Source organism: Eutrigla gurnardus (assembly GCF_963514095.1).
Source record: "Eutrigla gurnardus genome assembly, chromosome: 14".
NCBI classification, from domain to species: domain Eukaryota; kingdom Metazoa; phylum Chordata; class Actinopteri; order Perciformes; family Triglidae; genus Eutrigla; species Eutrigla gurnardus.
In genome coordinates this window covers 22,248,440-22,271,048 of record NC_139937.1, presented here as the reverse complement: position 1 = coordinate 22,271,048, position 22,609 = coordinate 22,248,440, and the positions used below count along the sequence as shown (strand labels likewise).

General features: G+C 43.5%; 2 protein-coding genes across 2 annotated transcripts in view; both read left to right on the top strand.

Annotated features, from left to right (window-relative positions):
- Window positions 1-110: 110 nt before the first annotated feature.
- On the top strand, window positions 111-3,544 carry sostdc1a (sclerostin domain containing 1a). Its single transcript, XM_084027162.1, has 2 exons — window positions 111-403; window positions 2,544-3,544. The coding sequence occupies exons 1-2, from the start codon at window positions 184-186 to the stop codon at window positions 2,981-2,983; spliced, it is 660 nt and encodes a 219-aa protein (XP_083883288.1). The 5' UTR covers window positions 111-183; the 3' UTR covers window positions 2,984-3,544.
- A 914-nt stretch (window positions 3,545-4,458) lies between these two features.
- The window catches only part of crppa (CDP-L-ribitol pyrophosphorylase A), a 38,891-nt gene continuing 20,740 nt past the window's right edge, over window positions 4,459-22,609 (top strand). Inside the window, exons 1-8 of the mRNA XM_084027159.1 lie at window positions 4,459-4,882; window positions 7,508-7,796; window positions 9,084-9,233; window positions 14,792-14,896; window positions 15,919-15,964; window positions 17,349-17,446; window positions 21,953-22,030; window positions 22,134-22,226. Coding sequence (XP_083883285.1) covers window positions 4,632-4,882; window positions 7,508-7,796; window positions 9,084-9,233; window positions 14,792-14,896; window positions 15,919-15,964; window positions 17,349-17,446; window positions 21,953-22,030; window positions 22,134-22,226 — 1,110 coding nt within the window. The 5' untranslated portion in view covers window positions 4,459-4,631. The remainder of the gene's footprint in view (window positions 4,883-7,507; window positions 7,797-9,083; window positions 9,234-14,791; window positions 14,897-15,918; window positions 15,965-17,348; window positions 17,447-21,952; window positions 22,031-22,133; window positions 22,227-22,609) is intronic.

Below are 22,609 nucleotides of genomic sequence, written 5' to 3'. Positions count from 1 at the left end.
CGTGGTTATCACGCATTTACAGCGACCAATCACAGCCTCCCAACGGAGACGCACCTGAGTAGCTGCCAGAGCGCGAGGCGGGTTCGAGGCTGCAGCTATAAAAGCGCGGGTCTCCGCGAGCTCCGTCCGCACGCAGCGTCCGCGTGCCTCCCAACTCGGACCTACTACGCCCCCGTCGCAGCCATGCACCTGAGCGCGCACGACTCGTGCCATTCCCTGCTCGTGCTCTGCCTCCTCGTGCGGAGTTGTCAAGCCTTCAAGAACGACGCCACGGAGCTGCTGTTCTCGCACGTGAGCGCGCCGGCGCCTCCGGACCTTCAGAGCAACGTGACGCTGAACCGCGCGCGAACCGGCGGGAGAGGAGCGGCGGCGGCGGCGGTCGGCGGCGCGCACGAGAGAGGCGGTGAGGACCGGAGGATGCTCCGCTTTATTACCGGGCTGCGGCGTGTGTGTGTGTGTGTGTGTGTGTGTGTGTGTGTGTGTGTGTGTGTGTGTGTGTGTGTTGTTCTTTAGAAGAAGTCTTATAGTTTTGAATGGATTAATTCTTATTTCTAATCTGCGGTTACTTGCATGACGTGATTTCTGTTTACTCATATTTCTGGGATTAAGCAATAGAGACGACTGTTAGTAGTTTAAGATAGTCCTTTATTACTTTATTTTATTTTTTTTATCATTTTAATTTACAATTTATGCAGCCAGAGGTGCATTTTTAACAGATGAGAAAATAGAAATATTAGCAAAAACAAGCTGCTCTATGTCGTTTCTATTTTGTTTTACCCTCTAATTAAATATTCTGTATTTAAAGCGGTAAAAACTGTTGGTAAAGTTAGGGTTTAGAGTGGAAAAGGGCCTTTTTAATCCTTAGATCACCTCCCCGCTCATATTGTTCATGTTTAACAATATATACAATTTCTATCACAACCCATATGAAGAACCCTAACCCTTACATCAGCAAGTACAGACCAATCATATCATCCATTCATCAATCAATCAGAGGTGGTGAGATAATCCTTTCAACTTCCTCCCAACGTTAAGTCCCGCCTCCTGTTTCAGCTCCACTTTAAGAATGTAAATGTCCTCTTTAACATCTCAGAGAGTCAAAATGAGTTTGTCACTTTAATCAGGCATTTAATCGCATCATCGTGACGCCGTCATTTACTCTGGAAAGAGATCATAGAAATCCTCAAATACTTACAACTGGCTAATAAACATACCCGAATCACTTTCTATTCATTTCAAATAGATAAGATTAAATAAGATCTTTTCTTGATCCGCAATAAAATCCTATATGGTCCCGATCACGAGTCACATGACATCATATTTTCTCAATTTAGCTAGTTCTGGCCTTATTATTATAATTATTATTATTTCTCCATACTCATCAGCTAGCTCGCTGGCTAATAAGCTAAATCGAGCTAAACAGCATCAGGAACAGTTTTGCTCTTGGGTGACGTGATGTGTCACAATAATATCAGAGTTTCTATTGGTCCAAAGCTGATGTGGGTGGGATTAATGCTGCTGCAGTCACGACTCTCCGCAGAGACTGTTTTTCCTCCAGTTACCACGGCGAGCTGAGGTAACACACATGGCTGGTGTCCAGGTCCTGACACACCTGGCCGAGGTCGAGGTCCAGACACACCTGGTCGGTGTCAGGGTCCAGCTTCAGACACACCTGGCTGGGGGGGGGGGGGGGGGGGGGTATTTCACTGAGCTGCATGAATGAGCTGAGCTTGGGTTGCACTAGTGTGTGTGTGTGTGTGTGTGTGTGTGGGGGGTGGTTAGTGTTTGTAGCCTGCAGCAGAATAAAAGTCGTGGCTGCAGCAGAAGTTAATCCTCCTCCTCAGTTTGAAGTGGAGAAGGTCAGAATGCCGTCGTTCTCCTTCACCAACTTCCTGTGCCGATTACACAACCAACATCGTGTAATCGTGTATCATCGGGGTCAAAAGGCAGTAATCCTTCAACCATTATCATTAACTCTTCAATATCACGATGACATAATGACTGAGTTGCTGTCGTGTGTAATTAAATCTCAGAGAGTACAATAATACAAATGAATAGACATTTAATGAGCAAATTAACGTTTTAGTCAACATTTTCTCGATCATGGAAAATTGTCATTATCGGGATAATCGTAAATATCGTCACAAGTGATTTTAAAAAGCTGCCTAGCTCACTATCGTGGTGGAGAAGTTAAAAACGGAGCTTTAAAAATACGGGATACATATGTTATAATGATTTATGCAAGGAGAACTTATGATGTCTGACCATATTATTTAATACTATTTGATTGTCATGATTTTTAGAAAAAAATATTTCTTATCTGTGATTCAATAAAATGATTTGTGATTCCAGGATGGATTTTTACGTGTTTTTTAAAGAGTTTTAAGCATATTTTGATGATTACCGCTCATTATTTCGGCAGGTTAATCGCTGTGAGACCTTTTTAACAGGCTTTTTTCACAGTTTACTGACCTTTTATGGACATAAAATAATCGTTAGTTGTGCAGCTGCTAGATTCTTATGGTTCTCGTTCTTTTCCCCAGAACGAAGCCAGATCGGCTGCCGAGAGCTGAGGTCCACGAAGTACATCTCCGACGGCCACTGCACCAGCGTCAACCCCATCAAGGAGCTGGTGTGCGCCGGTGAGTGCCTCCCGGCTCAGATGCTCCAGAACTGGATTGGCGGCGGCTACGGCAGGAAGCTCTGGGGCCGCCGGAGCGGCAGCCAGGACTGGCGCTGCGTCAACGACAAGACCCGCACGCAGCGCATCCAGCTGCAGTGCCAGGACGGCAGCACGAGGACGTACAAGATCACCGTGGTAACGTCCTGCAAGTGCAAGAGGTACTCGAGGCAGCACAACGAGTCGGGTGGCAAGTTTGAGGAGCCGGCGCTGTCGCCGCCGAAGCTCCTGCAAAAGTCCAAGAGCAAGAGGAGGCCGGCGAAGAACCGGCTGGCGGAGAACTGGCACGACGCTGAACCCTGAGACCCTGAATCCACATGAACCCTGCAGGAGTTTTGTCTCAGAGTTTGTGGATTAAATCTCCTTGTGAAGTGACTGGGACTGGGACTGGGACTGGGACTGGGACTTGATTTAGGGGGAGCTGGTTCCTCACTGCGATGGAGGACTCCTGATTGGCACGCTCAGGACTTTTGAATCCACGTGGTCCAAAGATAATGTGGATCGTCCCAGACCTGCATGCGCTCTTATATATTCATTTAATACGCTGACGGAGATCAGACCGACACCAGTAAACATCTCAAACAATCCCGTGTAAATACTTGTACATATATCAAATTCTTACTTGCCTTTTTTGAAGTACGGCCACGTGTATAAAGTTTTACTATGTAAGATTTATGATGTACGATGTAATATATTTCTGTTCCGTTTTGTCATCAGTCAGTCTTGTAATAACTTTATATGAAATAAATATCACCTTTTATCACACGTATTGTTGTCAGTGGAGACTTTATCAGGTGTAACACCAGTTTACTATGGGGACATGTGTATGGTGACATTTCATCTACAGGAGGACCGACATTACAACTGTCCTCATATTTGTTTTTGTTTTCCTTTTTACAATCTTAGTCTTCATATATTAAAAATGAGGTTGTTAATTTACAATAATTAATTAATATACATAATATGTCATTTGAATTGTGCAGTTGTGCAAAAGTTAATTAAAAAATCACTTCTTTATGATTTTTACTGCAGGAATAGTTTTCTAACTAAAGGCTGATGTAGAATGTGTGTTATCGCGAGACTTGCTCCTACACCCTACACTAGGAGGTTAAGATTGAAATACCGCGGGAGTTTAGAGCCGTGTCGAGCAGGAGCCGCTTCCAGTGCTTTTCCAAAAATGCGTCATGCATTCGCTTGAATTTGACCGGAAGTGACATAACTTTACCTTTAAAAGTAAAGCTGAATTGAAACTAAACGATCTCCACTCAAAATTGTATGATTTCATCACTGGATCTTTTAAATGGTCTAGAAATTATATTACATGTTCACTTGTCAGTAGTAAAATACAGTCTGAGGAGCAGGTATTTTCCCAGCAAACTTACTATTCTGACTATTAACTATTAACAACAAAAAGCTTAACTGCTTTGCACTTTTCCGTGATATTTTTTTCCGTATTGGTCAAACAACTGTACGTTTTCCTCCATTACATGTATCTTACAACTCCGGTTTATATTACTTCAAACATTTACATATTTTATTTTCCAAACAAAAAAATTTAAGAGATCTTGAAATATGATGACACCAATATTGCTTTTGATATTTAACTAGGGCCTGCATTTTTGTATCATCTATTCAAGTGGAATTTACACTGGGGGAACTATTAGTAGTTATGGAGGATTTTGATGGTGGCATTCTTTTTTTTTAGTACCCCTTTAAAAAATACATCGCCCATTTATACACTTTCTGTGCTTTTTGGTTAAAAAAAAAAACACTCGTGGGAATTTTATTTTGAAATAATTCACCGGAAAGACCGCCATTTAACGGTTGAGCTTGACGGCGCGGTTTCCTCAAACCTCCATCCACGTCGCTGCCGGTCTCCCCACCCCGCCCATCACCAGCTGGGAATGGACGGACCGGGGAATCACCTGTCGTGACCCTTCAACCGTCAAAAATGGAAGTTACCCGCCTCAACATGCAGAGCGGTGGCTGTGAGCCGAACAGGCCCGCTCATCCCGGGACTTTCCCAACTCGCGAGAGCGGGAAGAGCGAGCGACAGCCGGGGGAACGCAGCGTGGACTTCCCGGTGTCTGTGGTCCTCCCTGCCGGCGGCACCGGAGAGAGAACCGGACTACAGACACCGAAACAGTTCTGCTCGTTTCTGGGTCGGCCGCTGATAAGCTACACTATCGAGGCTTTCGAGAGGTAGGAGGAATAATAAATACCATAAACCCTGAAATGTCATAATCCGTATTTGTGAGAACGTATCCATGTACAGGTGTAACGGTAGCGGCAGCAGGAGAGGGAAACGTCACTTCCTCTAACGGTGATGTACTCAAATACTGTACAAATACTGGTGACTGTTATTAACGTCTACTACAGTTTTAGCAACTTTACAAACCCACGAAAAGTTTCTAAAACACCATGTTTTGTTATAAATTAGCCAACATCATTTAAAAAAAGTACAGCTGTAACAATTAGTCGATTAATCAATTAGTTGTTTGGTAGGAACACATTTGTTTAGAGTTAATCTTTTAAAGTCACTACCACACATTACTGGTTCCAACTTCTAAATTCAATTCAATTCTAAAAACTTTATTTTAATAGCAGCACAAAACAAAGCAAACAAAAACTGTTCAGGTTAAGATGAAAAAACTGCATCCGTGCAAATAAACGAGCAGCATCTTGAAACAAATAATAGATATATGTATAAATATAAGCGGGTACTGACTCTAATATATACAATGTATTTAAAATAGGTAATGAATAATATAAGCGAGTATGACTGGATAAATAAACAGACTGTTATGAAGAAATCTCTAAACCGGTGTGGAATAAATACAACAGAGACAGTAATATTATAAGAAAAGGTGCATTATGGCGGTATATAATAACTTAAATATACAAAGGGGTGTATGTTCATATGGTATTCAGAAGTGTTTGATTACATTACAGTCTCCTTCTTTCTTTTTGGCCTTTTTTTTCTAACACATTTTGAGGATCGTGATGAGAAAATAAAGAGATAATAATAATTATTAAAAAAAAATCCTGCCTGCTTCATCACCTGTTTTGGAAACTTACAAAATATCAGAAATGTGGCGGAGGAGTTTCCAGACACTGTTCGGGAATCTGCCGTGTACTTAGTTTGAACCCGTAGAGATCACATCACGCTGCCAACAGTGTTCAAGCAGAAAGTAGTTCCACTGAGAGAGAGAGAGAGAGAGAGAGAGAGAGAGTCGAAAACACTTAAGAAACTAATTTATTAGTTGATGTACAACCAGCTCCCGATCTCTGGTTCTGATAAGTGAAGCCAATGCCGAAGTGCCTTAAACTCGTGAAGTAATTTCACCTGTTCAGACTTCACCTCGACTCTACATAGCATGACCCACTAACACCCTCCCTCGACCCCCCCCCCCCCCGCAAAAAAAAAAAAAAAAAAACTCGGATCGTAGCACTGTTACTCTTGAAGTACTACTTTACTCAGATGAGGACCTAACACTTGTTCTATTTTTAGCTCTTACTGCATCGGCAATGATACGTCGTGGTTTCTTTGTTTCCTTCTTTTGACAAATGTACTTATTGTAAGTCGCTTTGGACAAAAGCGTCTGCTAAATGACCTAAATGTAAATGTAAATGTAATTTAGAGTCAAACAGACCAGAAAGCAGGGGATGCTTTAGGGGGCGGGTCTTACCTGCTATTTGACAGGTCTCTACCACGCTACCAATGCTAGTTAGCTACTAAGATGACTTTAACACTTAGCTGTAAAGTTTATCTTGAATCATGAAGCTCACTTTGTTAGCAGCTTCACACCAGAATCCACATGGATCCACATCCAGTAAGGGTGCTGCTCTGGTGCTTGTGTTCATCAGATCAACAATATGTTTAGATTGTCTGATGTAGTGTAAGACCACTAACTATTTAGGCGAGTCATAGTGTTAATTTCTTGACTGTGCATTTCGTGTTGCACAGCACAACAGTAGACTTAAGTAGACTAGTTAACATAGGAATCTTTGTAAAACTGTATTCCTGTCTGATCCCCGGCTCCAGAGCAGCGAGGAGAAGGTGGATGTTTACGCTGAGTGCTGATCACTGCCTGACCCTCATTACAACATCACAATAACAACCGGAGTTTACCATCCGACGTGGCTCCTCTCGGCTTGTTGTCGGTGTTTACGTGTTGTCAGGAAACGAATGCAGCAACATCCTGAGAGGAGAGAGAGAGATGCTGCCTGTGTGTGGCCCAGTGATTACAGAGAGGTCGTAGGTCATCGGCGTCGGCCCTGAGGCCTGGAAGCGTTTCAGGCAGAACCACAATCCAAACCCGGTCATGGTCACTCATACGTAGAGAAGCACGGAGGTGAAATCTGTTCCAGATGTATTATTGTGATGGTGGAACTTATTTTTGATATCACAATAGTTTAACATGAATCAAAATTGATCGCATCCTCATGTCTGTGTGCTAAAGCCAACAGTGGCTAGCTTAGCTTAGCATAAAGACTGGAAAGAGGAGGAAACGACTCGCAAAAACCACAACCGGTCAAACAAAACGTTTTGTTATTGTATCTCTGTTTTATGTCTCTTGAATGTATTTCGGGTTTTGGACTGTCGGTCGACCAGTGGGAACATTTTGAAGACGTCACTTTTGGCTTTGGAATCTCTAAACACACATTGTCCAACATTCCCTCCATTTAAATAAGCAGAAAACAATCCATAGATCTGTTGCAGCCGAGAGTCTTAATGCAAGGAGCTCTGCGGGTGCCGTGATCTGCCTTTCGTCTTCGGTCTTTCTGACTTCTCAGCTGACGTAGCGGACGGTGTGTTTCTCGCAGGGTGTCGTGGATCCAGAACATCGTGGTCGTCGTTGCCAAAGAAAACATGGACCTGATGACGGACATCGTCCAGCGCTTCCAGCACGGCAAGGTTCGAGCGGTGGCCGGCGGCTCGACTCGTCACAGGTCGATATGTAACGGAGTCCTGGCTCTGGGCGAGGGTGAGGAAGAGAAGGAGGAGAGGCCGGCGGCGGGCAGGCCGAAGGTGGTCGTCATCCACGATGCCGTGCGGCCGTTTGTGGACGAGGACTTTCTCTACAAGATCGCCGTGGCTGCCAAGGAACACGGGGTCAGTATGATGAAAGCTGTTTTAACAGAAAACACCTGAATGTTCAGAGGGAATACGAGCTTGTTCTGTAGAACGGCTCATATAAACACCTTTCTATGCTTCACACTAGTGGAATACAGTCTGATCCAGGTACAGGAAGCAGCCGGCGATGCCAGTAGTTCCTCCTGCTTGGAACACGTCGCTCAGCTAATTACATCTCCAGTGTATAGCTCATAACTCCGTTTCTTAAACCAGAGTGTAAACAAAGGGCTCACGGTCAGCTGCAGTTACAGGAATCAAACCTTTTCACCTGGCGGTGACGGCGGCTCAACGGAGCGGGGCCACGTGTCTTTCATTTGTGCGTCCGTGTGGTTCGTTTTTCACCGTAAACAAACCAAACGGTAGAAAAATACAACAACGTCAAGTTTTCCAGTTCAGCCCAAAGAAGACAAACAGTTCTGGGGATCGTTTGTGATCATACCTTCCCGTATTTTTTTTTTTGTTTTGTTTGTCAGACTGACAGATCCGTCGCTCCCGGCCACGGCAGCGTTTATTCCATCAGCCACGGATGGAAAACATTGTGGAGCCCAACACGGTGGCAGATTACTCTCCTAATGGTTCACGGCTGAGAGTCTCAGTTGCATGCTGGGTCGCCCAGGTTGCGTTTTTGTGAGCAGGCTTTGTGACGAAACCCCTTCACAACAGACGGTCTGGTCTTCGTTATCTCGCCGCCGGAGTCCACGCTCGCATCTCCGCGGGAACAAAAGATCAGCACGTTCATTTTGATTGAACTGCATGTGTGACACGCAGCTTTGCTGTCGCTCACCGAGAGCCTCCTCTCTGGAAGCTGTCTTCAATAACGCTGCAGCGAGATGAAGATATAATCTCTGGAAGTGTTGATTATTTGGGATTTTGCAGTGTGAGCTCCAGCTGTGGGGTTAACATGGATTTATTGTTGCTGCAGACTTGAACGTTTGATCGGGGGAAGCATTCTCTCACAGCTGTCAGGATCATTTAATAAAGAAAGAAAGATCTCATGATCCTTATTTGTGTTGTTAATGATCATGTTGTGGGATATTATGAAAGAAAATGTATGAATCTTGATATCGTCCTCCCTAGAACTCATCTCATGTCGACATTTTATGATTTTAATTTAATTGAATCTACCAGAAACTCTGTAAACTCCTCGTAAAGTTTATGATCACCTCACTCATTTGGTGAAAATCCTGTACAGAGTTTGTCTCGAGGGGTAAAATCTGTTATTTTTGTCCTAAAACAATATTAAAAACCTCTTCTTGTTCCTCCTAGGCAGCAGGAGCGATCCGACCTCTCGTTTCCACGGTGATAGCCACCACGTCAGAGGGCTACCTGGATCATTCTCTGGAGCGAGCCAAGTACCGAGCCAGCGAGATGCCTCAGGGGTTCAGATATGATGTCATCCATCAGGCCTATCAGAAGGTAGCGTCTGTTTGTTTCATTCACCTTGAACACTAGAGAGGGCCGTTCCTACGGCGTCCATGTTGGTCAAGAAACACCAAACGCCATGATGCACTTTGATTGAAGTTGTCCTCATTTTTGCAGCTTAAATTAGTTGTACGTGTTGCTGTGTGGCTATAGGTTAATTTACATTTATATACTACAGGGTTGGTACGGGTACTGGAAATCCTTGAAAACACCTGAATTATAGTGTGGTGTTTTCAAGGTTTGAAAAGTGCTTGGATTTAGAATAAAGTGCTTGAAATGTGTGTTCTATGTGATGACATCTATGATATAACAGAGAAAAGAAGATCTCCATATTTGAGGGACTGAAAACGGCATTTTCTGACATCAGATGACAACAGATGATGAAAATAGTTGGTGATTATATTTCTGTGGATCTGTTAGTGGAATTAGTTTTCCTTTCATTTGTGGTCCTTCTGTAAAAAGCTGTCTCCAAACATCATGTTGGTTGTTTAGAGGACAATAACATCTCATTTGATGTGATGAACAAGTGACATAATAAGTAAACTGAATACTGAAGGATTGTGTTGATACAAATATGTAGTTTACCACAGCTGGAAGGTGCTGGAAAAGCATGGATATGCACCTTGAAATGCTTGAATTTGACTTTGGAAAAGGTGTAGGAACCCTGATACTGATGAGATGCAATGAAGAGGTCAAGCAGCACCCAGGATGTTTCCAGAGCTTTATTTGTGAACACATGATATCACATGGATGGATCAAGTCCTCACTCCGAGGGTCAAGTAGTATGAATTATAACATGACAGGCAGGTTGAGGCAGTTCTCCCGCATCATACCGGGCCTGAACAGTCCTTCATTGTTGGGCCGATGTGCCAGAACCTGCAGGGCTTCGCTGCCGAGAGCTCGTGGCGTGGGCGCTATCATTTTCACTTGGCCTTTTTTGCTGCGTCTGGGAAACGGAATGACTCATTAATATATTCTGCCACACTGCGGCGGATCATTCTGTGGAACAAAGGGCGTGAAAAGAGCCCTGGAATTACACATGGCACATGTAGGTGGAGTCGGATTAATAGCCCCCGCAGTTTTAATATGTGCACCTGAAAAATGGAAAGAATTCCTCCGCTGACGTAAAAAACCTTAAATGTGTTGATTCTTCTCTGAGAGCAGGAGCTTATTGACTTGGCCGGCATTCATGTTAGTGCGAGCGAACTAATGTGAAACCGGAGTTCTTTATTTTTCCGTCACTTTGCTCGTTTCGACCCTCGACTCCGTTCGCCGGTTCGTCCGACGCCCTCGGAGAACGTTGAGCTCGGAGGTAAAGCGTTCCTCCACCTGGAGCCCCTTATTTTTCTACTCCTGGCACGTATGGATCTTCAGATTGCTTCGAGGGCCCCGTGTTGGCGTTTGGCGTCGGTTCTTTTTCAGAAAATGAGCTCACGTATATTCTGGCGGGATCAAGGCCAGTCAGACTGAGGAGGTCGTCGGAGGGGGAGAAGGTTGGGGGGTGTCCCCCCCTCCTCTCTCCTCCGGGTCTCCTCCTCTTCAACCTTTCAAAAGATGGGGAAAGTGTCAGGTTAGGACTGTAGGACATTCTGCAGATTTGTAGCTTGACGTCCATTGAGAGCAGAAGAACTTTGTGTTGGAAAGACAAAGGGGGAGACACTTTATCCAGTCCCCAGTGAAAGCTTTTGTACCGGGAGAAAATGCAAAAGGTTAAATTACCTCGAGACCGTCAGCGTATTTCTGCTGTAATTTCTCTCTTCAGTTCCAGAGTCCGAGGGAATAAAAGAATAAAAGACCCCTCTCTTGTATATAAAATATTACCCAGGTATATAATCTCAGGTAGCACGGTCTTGTCTTTGTACTGTATTTTAAACTGAATGAGCTCATCGCCCCAACCCAAACTTCCGTGTGATCTACGCGAGCTGAGTGTTCCCATCTGGGAGTTATAGCACAAAATAAAATGTTCATGGTGCAATAAAGTGTAGGAACAAATCTCAATTAAGCACTAATCTTAATTGAGATGACTCTGTATACTTTATGGTGTAACTCAATGCATTTAGCAGATAATTCCTTCAGGAGTCAGGAATATTGGACTTGGACGTAGACGGCTGTTTCCCGACACATTCAAAATTAAAAAACTTTATTAGGTGATAATATGCGAGGCTCAACGTTAATGTTTTTTTTTTCACTTGCCTACTCGGGTAAATGGATCAGGAAAAAGTTTTTTTTTTTTTTTTACTTGCTCCTGAAACTGTTTGGCGGTTCTCAAATGACAACAAAGACGAAAGTTAATTCTCATAGTTAATCTACATTTAAGTGAATTAATTTGAATTTGTCTGCAGCTGCCGCCCAACTTAACTCCCGTTTCCATGACGATTAAAAGGCTCGCTTGCACTTCAGCTGGTAAACTTCGTCTTTAACCGCCACTGTTTTCCTGCGAGCGTCCGATCGGTGGCGTGCGTGGAAGCGAGATGGTTCACGTCATAGCTGCTAATAAATACACTTATTTTGGGTCCTTTTATTTTTTAAATCAGGCTGTGTTTTTCATTTCTCTGCCATGACAGTGAGCTAAACAGCTTTTTCATTTCACTCATGATGATATAAAGAAATTATCTCGATGATGGAAACTCACCATGATCAACTTAGTGAGTGTTTTTCTTTTATTTTTTTGTTCTGGTGCTGTGGTCAAATCCTACACACAAAGACATAGACATATACGTTGGTGTATTTTCTGGCCCGAAGTGGCATTTTTCCTTATTATTGAGCCCCGATACTTCAGAGCTCACTCTCCTCGGGTAGCTAGTCCATTAATTCAGCTTTAATTAATAGGTAACGTGAGTATTGATCAGGAAGAGCAGTTAGGATTAATCTAGGAAAAAACTTAAAATAAGTACATTTAAGCTGCGGACGCTGGGGACAGGTCTCCACTGCTTTTCAAAATAAAGTGTCGCCCATGGGATTAATACAGATGGATTCTTGGTTGGTTCTCATGAGGTTTTGTGGTTACGTTCCCACACAACCAAACTGCTTTGCGAATTACGTTTCCAGGGAAACCGATTATGTGTCAAAAAAAAATTGAGTCCACAGGAGTCCACGTAGGGAGGAGGTCTGGGTGGTGGACTGGTCTGAAGACACCCGGCGTCCACCAGCAGCCTGATCTGTAGTACCAAAGTACTTTTCTCGTTTTAAGCCAAACCATGATGTTTATTGTACTAAACCTAACGATGCGGTTTTCGTAGCATTTTTCGTAGCGTTTTTGTTTGTAACCACGTGTTTCAACGTTTTTATAACTGCAAACGTTCAGTCGGGGAAAAAACAATAAGTAATCGAGAGTGTAATTTAGTGGTATGGGAACGAACCCAATTCAATCTCAATGTTATTTAACTATAATATGGAGTATTGCAATCACTAAAAAAGACATTATGGGGCATAACTTTCACAACCACGTCCAGATGTACCCTCACCTGTAATGAATTATAGTTTAATTAGACCTTTTTAAATTTCTCTCCGCTCGCATAACGATTTTTCATGTCTTGTATTTATTTATCCCAAAGTGAAATTCTGCTGATTGGAAGAGAGACCCGCCCCGCCGCCCTTCTTTTTGTTTTCTTGTAACTGGGAACACATTTACTTAAGCTGGTTTCTCCATAAGTCCATAAAAGCATCACATTTGCATGTTTCCTTCCAGTGGAACGTACGAGAACCACATGTTTTTACCTACTAACGAGCCTCGAACAACGAGGGGAAATGAACCGCCGGAATAAACAATGTCACCATCGCTGCTGGTGAGAATAAGCAGCAATGTAAAAGATATGAGATACTGCTTTATGATGAAAATTAAAGAGCTTTACTAGGTTTTTCTCAGCCACCAACACAAATTAAGTTCCTGTTTTTAAAGCGCTCAGATTGAGAGTTGCACAACTTTCGCATAATAGGTTCACCCCCCTCCCTGAGATCATTTTAGGCATTCCTTGGATGTTTAGCATCTGTATATCATCCACATTCATACAAGAAAAGCACATCGTGAACAACAACGTGGGAAAACATCTTGCTGATAAAACCAAATTCTAAGAAGATGAGTGTTAAAAGGCTAACAGTCCATCAGCCAAAGACAACAGCGTCTTCTGAGAAATGTGTCCGTTCAAACGCTCGGCTCCGATCTGGACGCGGACAGGGAGAGATATGAAAGATATGAAAGGCGTTTCGGATACGTTCGGTGAAATATGCGCAGAAAGTTGGAGCGGAGGAGGCGATGACATCATGATTCACAGAAACCAAACGATCTCAGGAATGTCTGAAGCAGAGACGAGTTAATCAGAGAGTTACACTCGCAGGTTGTGAAAATAACACCGTGAGTCTTTAATGCAGGTGGAAACTACCAAACTTGCTTCATGCTTATATTGAAACAAAACGGCTTTTCTGCAATACTTTTTTCATTTGATATTTTTTGGGCCAATTGGAGATGGGGCCTTAGGACGGCAGCGTTGTGTATTTGATTGGTCCGTCGAAAGGCTTTGGAGTCTTTTTGTATCCCGGCAACCATTGGTCAAACCGCCGTGAAATTTGGTCTGGATATACGTGATCTGCCGGGGATTATTTCTTATGAAGTTATTGACCTCACTGACCTTTTTTGTCTGCTGCCATCTGGTCAAAATTACCACATGCACATGTGGGAATGTCAAAATCTCAAGTGCTGAAAGTTTACTGAGCACACTCAGGTTCCGTTGAGACAAAAAAAAATCTCAAATTTGCAGCCACGAGATCTCACTCAGCAAATGAACAATCCATGAAATGTTATCCATACATTCATGTTCCCAACAAAAAGGAATCGGTGAATTTCACCGAGCTGGATTCACTGGATCGAGCAAAACATACGCCATCTGGTTTACCACAGCTGGAGGAGCCCAGAACAAACTGTTTAGCTGTGATTTCATATCTATAACCAGATGGAAATGATGCTGAAATAACTGCATAATGATGGTGATCAGTAAAAAGTGTGAAGTCATGCTTTGTTAGCTTGAGGTCTTGCAGACAGATCTAACTACTTATAAAATGCTTGTTTTCTGAATGGAGTCAGGTTGATGGATACTATGCTAACATTGTAGCTGCTGCATCAACACCCCAAATAAGGTCATCTAGACATAAATACAGCAGAGACCTTGTTGTTTGGACCACAGACACTCTCTGGTTTCTCCACATAGTCTGGTCTGGTCTCTGGACTAATGTGAGCTACTATCTCTAGACCTCTGGGGGACCACAGACAGTCTCTGGTTCCTCCACAAAGGCTGGTCTGGTCTCTGGACTAATGTGAGCTACTATCGTAGACCTTTTAGCCGTCGGCTTGGCTGTCTTTCTGTCTTTCTGTCTGTCTGTTGGTTGGTGGGTCTGTCAATGACTTCCACACTGATGTATCTCAACAACTACTACCCGCACTGTCATGAAATCCAGTCCATTCTGCTCTGATTGGATCCTTTGGTGCGGTCTCAACACTGCAGTGTGATGGAAAGCCATCGTTGTCCACAGCGCTGCTCTGTGTCTCGTCCCCTCTGCAGTGCAGTGAGTCCGACTTGGACTTTGGCACCGAGTGTCTCCATCTGGCTCTGCAGTACTGTGGCACCACCGCCAAGCTGATCCAGGGTCCGCCAACGCTGTGGAAGGTGAGCTCGCCAGGGTCCTGGTTTATGTTTGGTGACATGTTGGCGAGTGTGGCTGTGTGACCCTGTGTATCACACGGACACAAACAAAAGCTTGTGGATTGGATGTGAGGGCTGCTGGCAGAAGAGGAAAAATTTACATATTGATTGTGACATCCAGGATTAGCATGTAGACAATAGTTCAAATGTAAAAGTTCTGTATTTAATCAGATCGTTATTTATTTTTTCTTTTTTTTTATCAGATCACGTTTCACTTTCTGGCCCAAAACAGTTACTTCACCCAGATGACAGGGAGACATGTTGTTCTAGTTAGACTCGGTGTTATCTAGCCATGAAGACGGTTCTGGTTTTATGTGCTGAGGCGCTGAGATTCCTGCCTCCGCTCCAGTGTCACGGACCTAATTCTGTTTGTGGCGCTGGAAGCATCCAAGACATGTTTAAATAACATTTAAAGTGGGACGTTTGTCTCCAGAAACAATGCCCCGGGTTACTCTGGGTAACTCAGCGTGGAGGTTCCCAACCTTTTACTGGGGACCCGACGGTGCAGGTTCGGTGTCTTTTTACAGCTCCTTTTTCAACAAATAGTTCCAGGATCTAAGGAGACATAGCTACGTTTCTGAGAAACAAACATGATATTCTTTGAGATCATAAAGTCATAATCTGGTGAATCAGAGGAAAAATCGCCTTTATTGCTTAATCTGATTGCAAAGTATAATTTGATTAGGTCGTCCACTGCTCACAACATATACAGTTTTTTGTCTCGTAAATGTACAAATATAATCTTGAAAAATGTTTTCCTCTGAATATTTGTATTCTAATTAATCTCCTATTAATCATTTCATAATTGTGTGGGAGCCTTTGATCCGGAGTCACTTTGAATGCTTTGAGGAGCACACATGAAACAGCCTTCAGAAGCAGACATCTCATCATCGTCGCACATCATCAATCAAAACTATCCGCATTATCAGACACTTCTTTTCTAATTTGGGTGAACTGAACCTTTTTAAAGTGAGTTTGTCCTCCAGGTGACCTACAAACGGGATTTAGCTGCTGCAGAGTCCATCATCAAAGGTGAGTTTTCTTTTTGTGAGTTTGCTGTTATTGTATGATTTCCTGTATGTTCTGTATGGTGAACTTCAGCGTGCAGACATGAAAAGGTTTAAATGTTCAGAAAGAAGCCGTTCCTGTCTCTTTGTTGAGCTCAACGAGCCTCGCTGTGCTGACAGGAGATCAGTTCTTTGTAGCGTCATCAGGGCTTACAAGTCGGGACAAGGGGACCGGGTCCACAGTCTGGGACCCGTTCCCCTGTTTCAGCCCGCCAGCTCCTTGGCCAACACTTACCTGTTTGATGATGTCATACGGTGCACGGCGATTATTCCCAGAGACGCCCACGTGAATGGATCCATTGTGTGTTTTCTAGAAGAAAGTTCTCACAACTGTCATGATGAGAAAGTGTGTGTGTGTGTGTGTGTGTGTGTGTGTGTGTGTGTGTGTGTGTGTGTGTGTGTGTGTGTGTGTGTGTGTCATCTGATTTCACAATAGATGACTTTTTAAGTGAGGCAGCCGTTCTGGAGGTCCTCAGTGTTTTTTTCTGTTTGTTTTTTGTGCAGCTGTGGCTGTAATGAGTTGCTGTTTCACAATATACAAGTTGGTCATCTGAACTTAAATTTATATAAATTATACTTGAACTATACAAACAAATGAATGTTCTAGACGCACGTTTTTAAACCCTGAACCACAGTTGTGAAGTAGGAGGAGCTCTTCTTGGAGCACTTCTTCAGCTTGTGTCGGCATGAAACTTAAAGTCATGTTAGAAAATATGCGGTTAGTTGATCAAACCTGAAGGTAAAAGCATGCATACATAGACATTTTCAAGGCGATGTTAATCTCAGATGATTAAATCCTGTTAAACTAACTAAAGATGACACTGTTGGAAAAACAATCTGCAGCTTAAATCGATTTCATTTTAGATTCTGGATCCATTAAAGATGAATTCAGATTCTAAACCAGTTCTAATCACGACACCACCATCTGTAATCCAAAATCGGATAGAAGAATCTCATTGGCTTTCTGTTGAGGCAACCAGTGTGATGCTAACTTCTTGGTTTGTCTATAATAAATATGCATCCCTGCAGATTAAATTAATAATCAGCTAAAACATGAAGTGACTCAGAGATGATTAATGTTGCTCACTGCCCCTAAATATCTAATATGTATTTTGAATATGAGAAGCCTCTAGGAGACATCATAATGTTTCAAAGCACAGCGATAGTCTACCGTGTCACAGTAGTTCAACAGCCTGTTTTTCTTACCCGGTCTGGATGTATTTTTGTGAAGTTCACCTAAAGGACATTTACTGATTTGCAGATATTTTCCTGTTTTTGCGTTTGTGAACATGAACCCTTTGACTGTCTACAGAGCAATAATTCCCCTTCCCTCTGCCTTTCTCTTCTAGAGACTCTGTCGCGGTCGGCCTGCGTCGTCACAGGTGGATCTGCGGACGCCGCGGCGCTGGCCGCCGCCCTCCAGAAGGCCGTCGGAGCTCTCGACATGGTAGGAGTGTGGCTGATTAAAACCGTTTTTTAATTTCCTTCGATCTCACGGTCGCCGGACCTTTGGATTCCCTCACAAAGTCACAGCGAGCTCCACGTGGGTGGCTTCCCTCCCACCCGCTGTGGTCAGACCTGTCTGGGACATCAACTCGCTGTAACTTCCCTCCTCCTCAGTCTCACCCACCGTCCCGACCTCCACCTCTCACTCCCCTGCAGCAGCAGAGCAGATGGCACTCATATTTCCTGTTCCGTGGGAGTCTGCTTGATGAATTGAGTGTTTGGTGATGAGTTGTAACCTCCTGCGTGTACCACCTCTGCTCAGCCCGACATGAAAAGATCCCTCCCTTTCACTCTTAATCTTTTCTTTTAGGGGGGGATGGGGGGGAAATCAAATTCCTCTGTTGCAAACATCCTCCGTTTAATTTGTAAAATTGCCCCTAATAGACGATGGAAAACAGCATCCACATGCAGAGCGGAGAGACTGACAGTCTGTGGTATCAGAGCGGACGACGGCGGCCACGTAGACGTTCCACATGTGAAATGTTTCTTACCTCAACTGTCAAGTTTCTGTCGAGCGAGCCACGCAAACCACCAAACTCATGCAACCTTTCATCGGCTCGCTCTCCCAGGAGTGAGTGAGAGAGTGTGTGTGTGTGTGTGTGGGATCACATGTAGCAAAGGGCCTAGATTTGAACCTGGGACGCTGCTAAGGGCTCACCCCTGGTACATGAGCTACCGTTGTTCCCCCATAATGCATTGCAGAGCCTTTGTATTGGATGTACAGGTGTTGGTGATATTGCGTCCATCCCTTCATATTCTTCTATAACTCATCTCCAGAGCAAACAGCACACCCACACATGGCTTCATGTATATATATATATATATAGATGTATAGATGTATAGATGTATAATCCTTGGGTGTCGGTGTTGACAGTGGAAAGAGGAGGAGGCAAAGCACGCCAGATATGTAACATGGATAATGGGATAATGTTTCCATGTTCCCCCGTGATCCAAACAGTCCATCCTCCTTTAAACTGGCTCCAAGTCCTCCATCAGCCGGTGTCAAACGGGCGGATCCGGCTGTCCGGTGCTGGACCGGGGCCCCTGGGAGACGGAGTGGGGGTCGGTGTCAGTCTCTCTTTGGACCGACTGATTGGAGCCATTCCCGCCTGCGCTCAGGTGGCCGTCGGAAGAGGGGGGGTGGGTGTTTTTCCGGTTGCGTGTGTTTTCGGGGAATCAGATACATCCTCTTCAGGGAGGGAGGGAGAATGAAGGGGGAGATGAAAGGAAGAGGAAGACGAAGAATTACCTTTGTCCCGGTGCCATTACATGAATCTAATACAGGGATAAGCAAGCTGTGTGTGTGTGTGTGTGTGTGTGTGTGTGTGTGTGTGTGTGTGTGTGTGTGTGTGTGTGTGTGTGTGTGTGTGTGTGTGTGTGTGTGTGTGTGTGTGTGTGTGTGTGTGTGTGTGTGTGTGTGTGTGTAGCACTTAGACTCTCGGCCTCCAGAGAAAAAGGAAAAGTTGATGTTAAATGTTTACAAAAATGAATCTGTCAAGTTAACTCGAGGCAAATCTGAGACTCCCTGAGAGAATGGAGGAAAACAACATTCGTAAACAAAATCATTGTACGGCTACCTTGGCCAAAATTAGAGGTGTAAGTCATAAGTTTATTCTTGATAAAATATTATAATAAACAATATTATATCGCTTCCTTATTTGCTGATATCCCAAAGTCTGTTTAATGCAATTTGAATTTGATTCAAATCATTTAACACCCATGTTAGCGTTACAAAAACACGAGGAAGCAAATGTTGACACAGTCACGCTGTGGGAATTTCAAAATAAAAGCATATCTCAAGCATGATATGCATCACCACTGCACGTGTTTTCACTTGGAACTTTGATCGACGAAACATGTTTTGACGATCAACCCTTTTCAAGCATCTTCATAGTAAAACATGAAAGGCTTGTCGGGGAAGACATTTTAACACAAGAAATACATTAAATCAGATTTCTTCACGATGTGAAATAGTTTATCTGATGTCTCAGTTCATAATCTCAAGCATTTTTTTGGCCGTATCTGCTTTTCATTATGATGAAGATCTGTGAAAAACATAAAAGGTGTGATGACTTTGTTATATTATCAGATCGATAAATCAACCTCTACAGTTACAAACATGAAGATATTCAGCCTCTGGCTCCGCCTTCATTTCTCTTTCATCTCGATGTTTCAACCCTCTGGCTTTTTTTTTTTCAAAATCGATAATCGATTGCAGACGGTGAAAACAATGCCAAGAGGAAAGCAACATTTTCAGCGTGACTTTGTTATTGTGTTTCAACACACAAACGTCAGTGTCTCATAAGCAACAGAATATGGAATGTAGAAAGGAGATAAACAATTGTTTTATTGTTTATTGTGCAACATACAAAATGTCTATAAAGAGTTGCTCAGGGTTGAACTAGTTTTTGCATTCTGTCACAGAATTATGAACCATCACTTATTCAAACTATTTGGCTTCAGTGAAACTCCGACAAGTAGATGTTTTATGCACTTTAGTCCATAAACAAGGAAAGAAGTATTTAATTAAAAAAATGTATTCTCTCCTTTATCACCAACCCTTTTATCTTGATGTATGATAATATTCTGCACACATCAAAGATAATCCTCAGACTCATGTTTCAACTCTGTGACGGTTTTTCATGATTAACCTCAACCTATAAGAGGATCCGTCATTCAGACGGAGATGAAGGAGGACTGTGGAGCCGACACCGGGGAACGCATCCTGATACCTAACGGGGTTTTAATCCCGTACAGACGTGACCTTTTAAACATGCTAAATACAGACGTGCTCGAACATCTGACTTCTTTGCCGTCTCCAGTCGTTTCAAGGATTTTTGATGAAGACGAGAGAAACGTCTGTTGCTGTTGAAAAAGACTCAATATTTGACTTTTTGTCTGGTGGCCTGAAATGAAAGCAGTCGTTGCTCTCTGATCATTTCATGTGCAGATCTGCTAACGTAGTTCTCTATAACTTCATAAGGTGATAATATGTCACTATTTTGTTGTATTAAAACCGATCACGTGAAAATGTCTGGACGTTAAACCATCTATCAGCACCTGGAAACACAGAAAAGACGACTTTAAAGGTGATCAAAATGATATTCAGTGCATTAATAACGTAAAGATAACATGGAGTAATGTTCCATAAACAGATCGAAGCCTTTCTGTCGTTTGTTACAGCCTTTTAGTAGTTTTAGTAGTTTGCACTGTTGGCACTGTTGGATGCAAGCTGCCGGCTCAGCCGTGCCGAGAGCCGTGCAGAGGCAATTCCCTCAATCGTAGATGTGCTGTGAGTTTATCGCATTGAGCAGCTTTTTAAAGGAACTGGAGTAAGTGGGTTATTGGAAACAGATGGAGGGGAACCATTAAACTGATAACTTGTAATGTATTTTTGATTTTTCTAAGTGTTTGAACACTTCACAATGTAAACTCTTCCTTCACACCTTAACAGCTTGTTTCTGAGCTGAGCTCATTGTTCTTCTTGCATCCTCAGAGCCGGTTTTGGTCTTCAGACCTCCTTGACTTCTTGGCTCTCCGGGATCATGTCTGAATTTAAATAAACATCTCCAGTCTGGGATTTCATGCCCAACCTGGTTTACATCATGTCAACGTTTTTTTTATTCTACATTTAGGACTGAAATGATTTTCCTCCTGATGCCGCGGGCAGTTATCTTTCAAGACCAATTAACCCTCCGACATGTGTTTCTCGTAACCATTTCACGTTTCCAGCGGCTTCGTGTTATTTTAACGGGTACGACAACCGTGTCTCCACGCCAAACTGACTCTGGATATTTATTTCCTGCGTGTGTGAAATCGTAGGTGTAATTAGAGGCTCGACATTGAGGATGAATGTGGAGTGGACGTGGCGGCGCTCTTGCCGTTTTGCCTCATGCCACTCGCGTGCCAAGGCCCGCGCTGACTGGAGAGACCGGGACCTAAATGTCCTGGTTCCTTGTGCAAAAAAACTCTTTTTACGACCCTTGGCTGTACCGCGACCCTTTGACTCGATTTGCAGCGCAATGGAATTTATGTTGGCTCGTTTCTGATCGTTGTCCCCGGCCTTTTCGTTTTTTTTGTGCAAATGACAGAATTTTCCTGCCAGTTCAGAAGTATAAAGGAGCCGAGAAACGGTTCCTTTTTAAAGAAAAATCTCTTCCATTAGTTTTAATAAGCTTACAGTGGATGGAGCTTCGCCACTCGGGTGTAATGGAGCGTTTAGATTGTTTTATAATCACTCAGGTCGGTGCTCTCTCACACTAAACGCCTGACGAAGTGGCTGAAATAAATACCAGAAGTCCTCACGACCTTTCGAGCGATGAAGTCAGTCTGTCACTAACTATCAGATGCACGAGGACGCCGAGGCTGCAGCTCTCACTTTTAAGTGTTTTCACTGAGGATCCTGTAACAGCAGAATGTAAACCAGCAGGATATCTCTGTCCTACAGGAGCTGGACGTGGTCCCAGATCTGACGGGAGAAAACTCCAGATATCTGTTCAAGGACTGGAACTTCATCCAGGTTTCTGTAAGTTCTTGCATACTTTGTTTTATCTTCCTGATGATAGAGGGGGGGAAATGAATCTTTGCTCCAAAAAATGTTCAATGTTTTTGTTTTTCTTGGCCTCCAGGTCAATCCTTCTTGTCTGTCTGAAGTGGAGGCGATGCTGACTGATCTGGAGGCAGCGAATCGGGCTCTTCTTCACCCGCTGGTTGTCGTTTGGGTGAGTTCATACCAGAAACTGCAGCCATTGTTTGTTATAAAAGCCTCGCCGGTGGCTCAGTGAGGCTGAGACCAGGCAACCTCCAGTTCTGAGAAGTGAAGCCAACGCTGAAGTGCCATAAACAGTCATGCTCTCTGCTGGCCACCAGGGGGCGACTCCTCTCTGGTTGTATAGAAGTCTATGAGAAAATGGTCCTACTTCTCTCTTGATGTATTATCTCAGTAAACATTGTAAACATGAGTTTATGGTCTCAATCTCTAGTTTCACGTCTTCTTCAATCCAGCATGATGTTCATTTAGTACATTATGGTCCATTTAGAGTCCAACAGACCTGAAGGCAGGGGATGCTTTAGGGGGCGGGGCTTACCTGCTGATTGACAGGTC

Coding starts and splice junctions, on each gene's coding strand:
- sostdc1a (XM_084027162.1), top strand. CDS start 184: ATGCACCTGAGCGCGCACGACTCGTGCCATTCCCTGCTCGTGCTCTGC. Junction 404..2,543: donor CGGCGCGCACGAGAGAGGCG/GTGAGGACCGGA, acceptor TCTTTTCCCCAG/AACGAAGCCAGATCGGCTGC.